General features: G+C 41.2%; 1 protein-coding gene across 2 annotated transcripts; it reads left to right on the top strand.

The window, feature by feature from the left end:
* The first annotated feature begins 1,163 nt into the window (after positions 1-1,163).
* On the top strand, positions 1,164-12,128 carry trappc6b (trafficking protein particle complex subunit 6B). 2 transcript variants are annotated; one of them, XR_010166299.1, is made up of 6 exons: positions 1,164-1,420; positions 1,490-1,557; positions 2,986-3,103; positions 3,536-3,690; positions 4,112-4,205; positions 11,040-12,128. XR_010166299.1 is itself a non-coding variant. In XM_063889927.1 (6 exons), exons 1-6 carry the CDS (start codon positions 1,340-1,342, stop codon positions 11,069-11,071), a joined length of 477 nt encoding a protein of 158 aa, XP_063745997.1. In that variant the 5' UTR covers positions 1,165-1,339; the 3' UTR covers positions 11,072-12,128. The 2 variants fall into 2 exon arrangements, 1 of the variants encoding a protein (XP_063745997.1); XM_063889927.1 differs by having other exon boundaries at positions 1,165-1,420; positions 3,536-3,619.
* Positions 12,129-12,572: the final 444 nt, after the last annotated feature.

Raw genomic sequence — 12,572 nt, 5'->3', positions numbered from 1 at the left:
AGACATCCCAAATACCATTGAGTAAAGTGAATCAGAATCACAATACCATTATTCGTCCCACAGAGGGGAAATGTACAGTTGTTATGACAGCTTTGACATCACTGTCCTGTCCCCCACCACCTCCACAGAGTCCAGAGGACTCCCCAAAACAGAGCTGGCCTGTCAGTCTGTTCAGACTCTTCCTGTCAGCTGTCGAGATGCTGCTGCCCCAGCAGGCCACACCATGGGAGATGGCTGATGCCACCATAGAGTCAGAGAAGGTCTGCAGGAGTGCCCCCTGCACCCCAAAAGACCTCCGTCTCCTCAGCAGAAAGAGTCTGCTCTGTCCCTTCTTGTAGAGAGCAGCACAGTGATCAGTCCAGTCCAGTTTATTGTTCAGATGAACACCCAGGTATAATCTCTATGTCCGCTCCCTGGAGGTTCACTGGTGTGGGGGGAGAGTGTCATTACACGTTTAAGAACAGGACATACAGGACTAAACCAAACACTCCACTGAATTGGCAGGGACCCCACTGGACTGTGTACTGTCTGCAATAAACCTGAAACATGTATTCATAGACTGCTACAAATACAGGATGAAAACCAGAGAATAGTGTTGGTTTCAGGGTTAGCTGATGAAAAACTCAACCGTGGCAATTCAGCATGTTAATAAAACAATGTTTTCTTAAAAGCAACCAGAATTATAGAGAGGATTTAGTGTTTTTTGCTTTTTTATTCCTGCCGATCTACTCAGCTCTTGTACTTGAGTAAAAGTATAAGTACTCGTAATTTTATAATTATTGATCATTAAAGTGTTCTCAGAGCTGGTAAAGGTGCAGCTAGTTTGAATGGCTTTGTATACTGCATGGTAGCTGCTGGATTTACTCCAGGTGAACTAAAGTCTGATTTAAGGGCTGATTATATTTACCATCATTAATCCAGATCTGTAAAGTAGCTAACGGGATTTAATACGTGGAGTAAAAGTACACCATTTACCTCTGAACTGTAGTGGGGTAGAAATAGCAGCACATTTAAATACTAAAGTAAGGTACAAGTATCTCCAAATTGTACTTCAGTACAACAACTTGAGTAAAAGTACTAAGTTACTTGAGAACACTGCAGTGTACCGCTCCACACTCCAGTCCAGTAGACGGCGGTAGTGCGCCCAGCAGCAGCGCTCCGGGGCAGTAGGGGGCGGGATGGCGCTCTGTCTGCCCACCCTGCTGAATGATCAACAAGGAAGCAGCAGAGAGCGATCACTGTTAGTGTTGAATCAGATCGTAACTCCATGTCTGTTAGTGTCTGTTCTGCAGTGATGTCGGGCTCAGTGTAAGGAACCACACACTTAAGAGGAGGAACAATGGCAGACGAAGCTCCTTTCCAGTTTCTACATAACGAAGTGATTCAGTACATCTACAAGTCAGCTGACAGCGGGGACACGGTAAGAGAGGGACCGAGTGTTCTGTGATCAGAGCTGCAATCATCTCACGCCCCCACTCTGTCCCCCCAGGAACATGGCAGGAACATCTCCACCCTGGAGAGCATGGGCTTCAGAGTGGGCCAGGGGCTGATAGAGAGGTAACCAGGTGTGTGTGTGTGTGTGTGTGTGTGTGTGTGTGTGTGTGTGTGTGTGTGTGTGTGTGTGTGTGTGTGTGTGTGTGTGTGTGTGTGTGTGTGTGTGTGTGTGTGTGTGTGTGTGTGTTGTAGGAAATGTTCTTTTATTCGAAGCCCAGGAGTGGATTTAAAAGAAAACGAAGTGAAGCTCCTCTTATAAGTGTTACAAGGAGTGTTTAATAAAAGGATGCAGCAGTATGTTTTCCAAAAGTTTCACAGCTGTGGCTCAATAGCCCGGTACACGCGTCCACAGGCCGCTGAATGAGTGGAGCTCATCTGTAGTTACTGTCTGGCGGTCCGGACAAAAGAGAGATCGATTTCACAATACCAACATGTTTTATAGAACCATCCCTTTCCGACCATAAAATAAACAACTTCAAAATAAGATGTGCTCCGGTCTCGTGCTCTCATTGGTTGGTAGCGGGGGCTGGATCCTGTTGGCCGCTTGTCACATGGGGTTTTCCGGATTCTTATATAGGCTGACGTCGTCGGGGGCGGGTCCGCTCATGACGTCACCGTCGCCATCTTGTTATTGATGTCCTGAAGCTCTCCCCTTCGATATTCTATTATGCAATCCTTCTGAGGTTGATCAGTTACTAAACACGCAATAGTATCATTGCAGCATCAATGAGTGAGAGGCAGAGGCGGTGTGTTTAGTATGTAACTCAACGCGTCCTTCTCCCTCTACTCATATATACAATACAATATTAGCTATATGCTATCTGAGTCTAAAAACAACATCCGGTAATACTACCGGAATTGGACAAATATGATCCGTCCAGAAACAGTGAATTATCTTTTAATGTTCCGTTTCAATATATTGTTATATCTAACTGTGTGTGTGTGGGTGTGTGTGGGTGTGTGTACGTACAGTATTCAGATTCTTCTTCTAGAGTAGTACTCTAAGTACTAATAAACATTTATGAAGCTGGAACAATGAAATATTACTAATCAAAAATTAGCTACCACTTAATTTTATGTTCTGGTTTTAGTCACTTAAATATGATGTTGGATGATTTTATATATACCATAATAATATTTTAAATATTTTGTGCTGCATTTTTGTGTGTGACTTAACCACCCCCCCCTTTACAGATCAATTCTTATAAGCCCTTAATCATAGTTAAATCTTTTTTTCCAAGTTGTAACCTTGGTCTCCAATATCTGTAGAGTATTGTGAGAGTGCAGGCTGTATTGATTGTTATTTTACATTTCTATGTGCACAGATAAGTTATGAATTGATGCATTGTAACAAATGTCACAGCTTACTTTAGTGCATGATGACTTACTTTGACGAGGCTGAGAATCAGACTCAAGCAGGGGGTCTTATTCTAGAAGCATCAGTATGAAGTGCAGGTTTTCGGACTCTGAACAGCTTTCCTTTTTCTCTAGACTAACCAAAGACACGGCAAGGTTCAAAGACGAGCTGGACATCATGAAGTTCGTCTGTAAGGACTTCTGGACATGTGTGTTCAAGAAGCAAATTGACAACCTCCGAACCAATCACCAGGTAACACTGAGCTCTGTCAATACATGGTGGGTCATTATTCACAACATCAGCAGAATGGACCGCAACCCACGTTTATACCACACTGAATATAAGTTTTAATATCTTTGCATTGTTCTACTGCACTGCAATATTAGTGTTTATCTGCTGTCAAAGTCCAAACTGCAGACTGAAGCACTGCTTTGTGCACCGGTCCATCCTCAGATCAAACACAGAGCTAAATCCCCGACCTAATGTACGTCAGAGGGTCCTGAGCATGCTCTGTGATCGTGATGTTTAGTTAAATGGCTCTCTCTGTTTCTTGTCTTAATGTCTGTGCTTGTTGATGTTGCAAATGGAGCTGCTGTGATGCAGGGAAAATGTCAGACTTGATCTGACAATAAAAATATTATGGTATCAGTGTGTCAGTGCTGATGCTGCGCTCGTGTGTTTCAGGGCATCTATGTTCTCCAGGACAACAAGTTCCGATTGCTGAGTCAGCTGTCGGCTGGGAAACAGTATCTGGAACAGGCCCCCAAGGTGCGTTACACGGCTGTACACGCAGGGATCAGAACTGGTGTCGGTGGGCCAGTTGTAACAGTATCTGCAGGGTAATGGTTATCTGTTCAGCTTGGTCACTGACTGCTAGTTAAACTGCTGAGCTGCAAGCGTTCACGTCTTCATCTCCCCAATCTAAATATTGTAGTATCTGCCGTCAAATCACTGTTCATTTTTTATAAGGTTTTTGTCTATTAATTATATATTTCTCCTTAAAGGTTGTGTATCGAGTCCTGTAAATGAATGTTAAATGAATATTTAAATAGTGTATTTCTAATCTGACCTCAAAGAGCTTTACAAGACAAGCCAGCAGTCACCCATTCACACACCTTTCTGGATGTCTGTTCTACAGTTAAAGTAAATCAAGTTCAGTTAGACCTTTAACATCTTTATGCTTCATCTGATTCGTTGTTAGCTGCTGTGTTTGAAGCTCACAGCAGTTTGTGTGTGTGAGTGACTGATGTGTCTCTGCAGTATCTGGCCTTCAGCTGTGGACTGGTGAGAGGAGCGCTGTCCAACCTTGGAGTGAAGAGCATCGTGACTGCTGAGGTGTCCATCATGCCTGCATGTAAGACACACATCACCCCTCTATCATCAAATCAGAGACTAGATATATTTTATTCCTTTCAACATCTCTGTCATTTGCAAAAGAGAGCCTCTCCTTATATTCCTGAGACAAACCATTAGCTGATGTGAGAGGTTCGGACAATGATAGAGAATGTATTTAATGACATGATATTTGTTTCTGTATTTAGTACAGAGCCCAGTGTGGTTGAGTTCTTCTGATTTAAAAAATGTGTTCTTAAATGAGTAATTTGTGCCCTTGACTAGTTTGTGCTTGATTTAATATTCTTCTTGGTGTGAGACTTTAACATCTCGCACTCTTTCTTTACACAAAGTGTCCTCTTAATACAAATGAAACACTAGTTGTAGAGACACAGTACAGGCACTACATACTGATATACAGCTGAACATCAGCAGGAGAGGACTCTTTAAAGTAGGGACGCTACTTACTGATATACAGCTGAACATCAGCAGGAGAGGACTCTTTAAAGTAGGGACGCTACTTACTGATATACAGCTGAACTTCAGCAGGAAAGGACTCTTTAAAGTAGGGACACTACATACTGATATACAGCTGAACATCAGCAGGAGAGGACTCTTTAAAGTAGAGACACTACATACTGATATACACCTGGACATCAGCAGGAGAGGACTCTTTAAAGTAGAGACACTACATACTGATATACAGCTGAACATCAGCAGGAGAGGACTCTTTTAAATAAAGACGCTACATACTGATATACACCTGAACATCAGCAGGAGAGGACTCTTTAAAGTAGAGATGCTACATACTGATATACACCTGAACATCAGCAGGAGAGGACTCTTTAAAGTAGAGACGCTACATACTGAATATTAGCAGGAGAGGACTCTTTAAAGTAGAGACGCTACATACTGATATACACCTGAACATCAGCAGGAGAGGACTCTTTAAAGTAGAGACGCTACATACTGATATACAGCTGAACATCAGCAGAAGAGGACTCTTTAAAGTAGAGACGCTACATACTGATATACAGCTGAACATCAGCAGGAGAGGACTCTTTAAAGTAGAGACGCTTCATACTGATATACAGCTGAACATCAGCAGAAGAGGACTCTTTAAAGTACAGACACTACATACTGACATACAGCTGAATATCAGCAGGAGAGGACTCTTTAAAGTAGGGACACTACATACTGATAAACACCTGAACATCAGCAGGAGAGGACTCTTTAAAGTATAGACACTACATACTGATATACAGCTGAACATCAGCAGGAAAGGACTCTTTAAAGTAGGGACACTACATACTGAACATCAGCAGGAGAGGACTCTTTAAAGTAGAGACACTACATACTGATAAACACCTGAACATCAGCAGGAGAGGACTTTTTAAAGTAGAGACACTTCACACTGATATACAACTGAACATCAGCAGGAGAGGACTCTTTAAAGTAGAGACACTACATACTGATATACACCTGAACATCAGCAGGAGAGGACTCTTTAAAGTAGAGACGCTACATACTGATATACAGCTGAACATCAGCAGGGGAGGACTCTTTTAAGTAGAGGCGCGACATACGGATATACACCTGAACATCAGCAGGAGAGGACTCTTTAAAGTAGAGACACTACATACTGATAAACACCTGAACATCAGCAGGAGAGGACTCTTTAAAGTAGAGACACTACATACTGATATACAACTGAACATCAGCAGTAGAGGACTCTTTAAAGTAGAGACACTACATACTGATATACACCTGAACATCAGCAGGAGAGGACTCTTTAAAGTAGAGACACTACATACTGATATACAACTGAACATCAGCAGGAGAGGACTCTTTAAAGTAGAGACACTACATACTGATAAACACCTGAACATCAGCAGGAGAGGACTCTTTAAAGTAGAGACACTACATACTGATATACAACTGAACATCAGCAGGAGAGGACTCTTTAAAGTAGAGACGCTACATACTGATATACACCTGAACATCAGCAGGAGAGGACTCTTTAAAGTAGAGACACTACATACTGACATACAACTGAACATCAGCAGGAGAGGACTCTTTAAAGTAGAGACGCTACATACTGAATATTAGCAGGAGAGGACTCTTTAAAGTAGAGACGCTACATACTGATATACACCTGAACATCAGCAGGAGAGGACTCTTTAAAGTAGAGACACTACATACTGATATACAGCTGAACATCAGCAGAAGAGGACTCTTTAAAGTACAGACGCTACATACTGATATACAGCTGAACATCAGCAGGAGAGGACTCTTTAAAGTAGAGACGCTACATACTGATATACAGCTGAACATCAAAAGGAGAGGACTCTTTAAAGTAGAGACACTACATACTGATATACAACTGAACATCAGCAGGAGAGGACTCTTTAAAGTAGAGACACTACATACTGATATACACCTGAACATCAGCAGGAGAGGACTCTTTAAAGTAGAGACACTACATACTGATATACACCTGAACATCAGCAGGAGAGGACTCTTTAAAGTAGAGACGCTACATACTGATATACAGCTGAACATCAGCAGGAGAGGACTCTTTAAAGTAGAGACACTACATACTGATATACAACTGAACATCAGCAGGAGAGGACTCTTTAATGTAGAGACGCTACATACTGATATACACCTGAACATCAGCAGGAGAGGACTCTTTAAAGTCAGAGATTTCCAGTAACCGTGTGTGGCCTAATAATTAGCCTTCAGTTGCGTCCTTCTTGATTCCACCTGTAGGGCACACTCTCCCTGCCTGGTTCTGGATCACATCTCCTTTCTTTCTCAGAGAGTTTGCTGCTGATCCAAATGCTTTGCTGCCTAAATCCAACACAGATCTGATCAAGACTACATTCTTTCTTTCAGCAATGAGCAACTCACTCCCCATTTCCTACCAGGCATCTTATCACATTTATTACTGAAACTCTTTTGTGCTTTTTTCCTGACATGGTCCCCCCATATCTGTACATCCAAAAGGAACTTTCAGAAATGTAATTGTTGCACACCCCTTTCTATTGATTTTCCAAACGTCTTTAGCCTCATCTCTTGCTTTGTTCTTATCCTGGTGAAAAGAAAAGGCAGTTTTCATGCTCCATGTTCCTAATTGTATGATAAGGCCTATAGTTTGCAATCACTTGCATTCATATACAGTGGTATGCAAAAGTTTGGGCACCCCTCTGAGATTTCATGACAATTTGCTTTTCCTTTATAATAGAAGATCACAGCAACAACATTTGTTTTCCTACAAAGATGTAGACGTTTTAGTGTTTTCCAGACCAAAATTCTTAGGGTAGCATTACATAGTTTTATTATAATAAAATAAAATGCAAAAAATGGGATGTGCAAAAGTTTGGGCACCCTTATAAATAGCATTCATTTCAACACCTGTACGGATTTATAGCTGACAGGTTGCTGCACAAAATTGCTTTGATTAGCTCATTAGACCTTCAATTACAAAGACAGGTGGAACCAATCATGAAAAAGGCTATTTAACATACAGTGGGGCAAAAAAGTATTTAGTCAGCCACCAATTGTGCAAGTTCTCCCATTTAAAAAGATGAGAGAGGCCTGTAATTTTTATCATAGGTATACCTCAAATATGAGAGACAGAATGAGAAAAAAAATCCAGGAAATCACATTGTAGGATTTTTAATGAATTTATTTTCAAATGATTGTGGAAAATAAGTATTTGGTCAATAACAAAAGTTCATCTCAATACTTTGTTACATACCCTTTGTTGGCAATGACAGAGGTCAAACGTTTTCTGTAAGTCTTCACAAGGTTTTCACACACTGTTGCTGGTATTTTGGTCCATTCCTCCATGCAGATCTCCTCTAAAGCAGTGATGTTTTGGGGCTGTCGCTGGGCAACACGGACTTTCAACTCCCTCCAAAGATTTTCTATGGGGTTGAGATCTGGAGACTGGCTAGGCCACTCCAGGACCTTGAAATGCTTCTTACGAAGCCACTCCTTCGTTGCCCTGGTGGTGTGTTTGGGATCATTGTCATGCTGAAAGACCCAGCCACGCTTCATCTTCAGTGCCCTTGCTGATGGAAGGAGGTTTTCACTCAAAATCTCACGATACATGGCCCCATTCATTCTTTCCTTTACACGGATCAGTCGTCCTGGTCCCTTTGCAGAAAAACATCCCCAAAGCATGGTGTTTCCACCCCCATGTTTCACAGTAGGTATGGTGTTCTTTGGATGCAACTCTGCATTCTTTCTCCTCCAAACACGACGAGTTGAGTTTTTACCAAAAAGTTCTATTTTGGTTTCATCTGACCATATGACATTCTCCCAATCCTCTTCTGGATCATCCAAATGCCCTCTAGCAAACTTCAGACGGGCCTGGACATGTACTGGCTTACGCAGGGGGACACGTCTGGAACTGCAGGATTTAAGTCCCTGGCGGCGTAGTGTGTTACTGATGGTAGCCTCTGTTACTTTGGTCCCAGCTCTCTGCAGGTCATTCACTAGGTCCCCCCGTGTGGTTCTGGGATTTTTGCTCACCGTTCTTGTGATCATTTTGACCCCACGGGGTGAGATCTTGCGTGGATCCCCAGATCGAGGGAGATTATCAGTGGTCTTGTATGTCTTCCATTTTCTAATAATTGCTCCCACAGTTGATTTCTTCACACCAAGCTGCTTACCTATTGCAGATTCAGTTTTCCCAGCCTGGTGCAGGTCTACAATTTTGTCTCTGGTCTCCTTTGACAGCTCTTTGGTCTTGGCCATAGTGGAGTTTGGAGTATGACTGTTTGAGGTTGTGGACAGGTGTCTTTTATACTGATAACGAGTTCAAAAAGGTGCCATTAATACAGGTAACGAGTGGAGGACAGAGGAGCCTCTTAAAGAAGAAGTTACAGGTCTGTGAGAGCCAGAAATCTTGCTTGTTTGTAGGTGACCAAATACTTATTTTACTGAGGAATTTACCAATTAATTCATTAAAAATCCTACAATGTGATTTTCTGGATTTTTTTTCTCATTTTGTCTCTCATAGTTGAAGTGTACCTATGGTAAAAATTACAGGCCTCTCTCATCTTTTTAAATGGGAGAACTTGCACAATTGGTGGCTGACTAAATACTTTTTTGCCCCACTGTAGGTAATAGCTGGCTGTGCCTGGCCTAGGTTCTTTCTTAGGGAGTGGCAAGATGGGGACCTCAAAACAACTCTCCACTGACCTGAAAGCTAAGATAATCCAACATTATAAATTAGGAGAAGGGTACAAAAAATTATCTGACAGGTTTAAACTGTCTGTCTCCACAGTCAGAAACGTAGTTGTGAAATGGAAGGCCACAGGAACAGTCCGTGTGAAGGAAAGATGTGGTAGGCCGACAAAAATAGGGGAAAGGCACAGGCGAAGGATGGTGAAAATGGTCACAGAGAAGCCACAGACCACCTCCAGAGAACTACAACAACATCTGGCTGCTGATGGTGTAGTTGTTCACCGTTCCACAATCCAGCGTACTTTGCACCAGGAAGAGCTCATTGGAAGGGTGATGTGCAAAAAGCCTTTCCTGAGTGTTAATCACAAGAAGAGTCGCATGAGGTATGCAAAAGCACATCTGGACAAGCCAGAAGCATTTTTGGAACAAAATACTGTGGTCAGATGAGACCAAGATTGAGTTATTTGGTCATAACATGAACAGGTATGCATGGCGAAAAAAACACACTGCATTCAATGAAAAGAACTTGTTGCCCACTGTAAAATTTGGTGGAGGATCTATCATGTTATGGGGCTGTGTGGCTAGCACAGGTACTGGAAAACTTGTTAAAGTTGAGGGCCACATGAATTCCTTACAGTACCAGGAGATTCTTGACAAGAATGTTCTAGAGTCAGTCACAAAGTTGAAGCTACGCCGGGGTTGGATTTTTCAGCAGGACAATGATCCTAAGCACCGATCAAAATCCACCAAGGAATTCATGCAGAAGCACAGGTACAATGTTCTGGAATGGCCATCCCAGTCCCCAGACCTTAACATCATTGAAAATGTATGGATTTATTTGAAGAAGGCTGTCCATGCACGGAGGCCAAGAAACCTGACTGAACTGGAGACGTTTTGTGTGGAAGAATGGGCCAAAATACCACCTGCCAGGCTTAAGGGACTTGTCTGTGGCTACAGGAGGCGTCTACAGGCCGTTATTGCAGCAAAAGGAGGCAATACTAAATATTAATGGAATTATTTCTTAGGGGTGCCCAAATTTATGCACATGCCTATTTTTGTTTGAATGCACATAAACATGTTTCTGTTTGACCAATAAAAGTTATTTCACTACTGAGATGTTTCTGTTACCATAAGGTATAACATATGTTAAAATGAAGTTGCTGCTTCAAAAGCTCAGCAAGTGACAAACTGATGCAGTGGTTTTCCTAAGGGGTGCCCAAACTTTTGCATACCACTGTATCTACTGGTGTATTTGGTAAGAGGTCATTGATCTTAATAGTGGACATTATATATCTTTGCTTGTTACTACCAGCTTTTAACCACCGTAATAGTCGGTAACATGTGGCAGACATGTTTATAGGGTACATAAGCATGACCATGGACAGTATACTGCAGTGACCTAACATACTGTACTGCAGTACCACAGGTCTGCACTGCCTCGCTGACACGCTGTAACTGAGTCAAAGGTCTGATCCTGTGTCAGAGAGCTGGGCTCTTCTCTATGGTTACTCAAGCTGCAGTTCGGGCCTCTCTATTAGGAAAGGGGATACCTCCAATATCCAATATTATGAAAGCAGAAGAAAATGGTTTTATTTTTATATACGAATATATTAACAAAGTATGGACTAACATGTCTCTGTTTTTCGTGTCTCTGCAGGTAAATTCCAAATCATGATCCAGAAAATGTAGCTTCTACATGATGCCACACTCACTCTTCTTCCTTCATATGTTTCCCTGAGAATCTGTCATGAAAAGGGAAATGCTACCCATCATCATCATCCATTATATTCTGCTCTGCTTTAGCTAACAGTTACAAAGTGTTTATGTAGACGTCCCAGTCTTAAAAGGATAGTGTTTCTGCTGACACTCAGTCATTCATTTAAGGGAACATCTGCCATGACGGTTATTTGTGTTTTTATAGCAATGCTACTTTATTTAGATAATGGTGGTGGGAGTGCTTTGGCGCCCTCTGGTGGCACAAAGATGAAAGCACAATATTTGTTTGATTTGATGCAAAGTAAACTGTTAAATATTTTTAAAATATCAATAAGTCTCTCGGACATTATCATGCATGTAGTACATTATCATGCCTTTAGTTAGTTCTAAAGTTAACTTATTCAAAGCCAAACAAGAACCCAACAATATGTAGACAAAGATTATATAAAATGCGAAAAAGGGGCCAAACTGAGCGGACAACACAAGTGTATGTCTTTACAGTTCAATGTTTTACAAAACAAGTGTCCCGGTGAAGGCTCACAGACAGACAGGGTTCATTTAGAGAATTCTATCCATTACATGATGAAACCGATGAGTAAAGGAATGAATAAAGACCTTCGTCTTTGATTACAGTGTTCCTCAGAGGAAAGACACTTGTGCAAAGTTGTTTTCTTTATAAGGTTGATTGATTTCGGGTTGAATCAGATGCAATGAATTCTAAGGTGATGTTTCACTGTCTATATCCCAGCATACATCACTCTTTTCTAGATCAAAATAATTAGAAATGTTTTCCTGACTGAAAATTCACATGTTTGCCCTTTTAAGTCAAAACTTCAACTCAAATATAGCAAACGATGTGAGTGATAAACACATAACTACTTTGAGCTCATGGACAAGCAGAAAAAAAAGACTTCCCTACTCGTGAAATGGGACCATCCGAGCAGCACCTGAATGCACCGTGGTCCCCCCGCTCCAGCAATAAACAATAAATATAAATGATGAATAAATAAATGATCCATGAAGACACTCATCTGTGTGTTCTCTCAGAGTGATTGACACGGTTGGGAGGGTTACTTAAGAAATGTATTACAATGAATAGTTACCTGACAAACAAATGTAACCAGTAACGTAACTGAGTATCACAATATAAAAGGAACCTGATTACGTTGTGTTACTTTAGGATTACATTAATGTCAAATGCATTGCTAATAAAAACAAGAAAAATGAATATCAATAAAATGTTTTTTACCAAAGCATATTATGTAACACAACAGACCAATGTGCCCTTAAAGAGGAAACCAAGATATTTAGTAGTAATAAATGTGTCAGAATAGAACTTTAGTTATGATATTGTTGTATAAATTAATTAAAAGAAACACAATATGTGTGTATAATAGATCAGGTGGTCACCAACTGCATTTCAAATAAATTATATTTAAATTAAAGTAGCCTTAGTGGAAACCATAAAGAAAAT

The sequence above is a fragment of the Eleginops maclovinus genome, chromosome 1 (genome assembly GCF_036324505.1).
Source record: "Eleginops maclovinus isolate JMC-PN-2008 ecotype Puerto Natales chromosome 1, JC_Emac_rtc_rv5, whole genome shotgun sequence".
Classification (NCBI taxonomy): domain Eukaryota; kingdom Metazoa; phylum Chordata; class Actinopteri; order Perciformes; family Eleginopidae; genus Eleginops; species Eleginops maclovinus.
The sequence above is the reverse complement of the archived record's forward strand: the minus strand, read 5'-3'. Positions and strand labels throughout refer to the sequence as shown.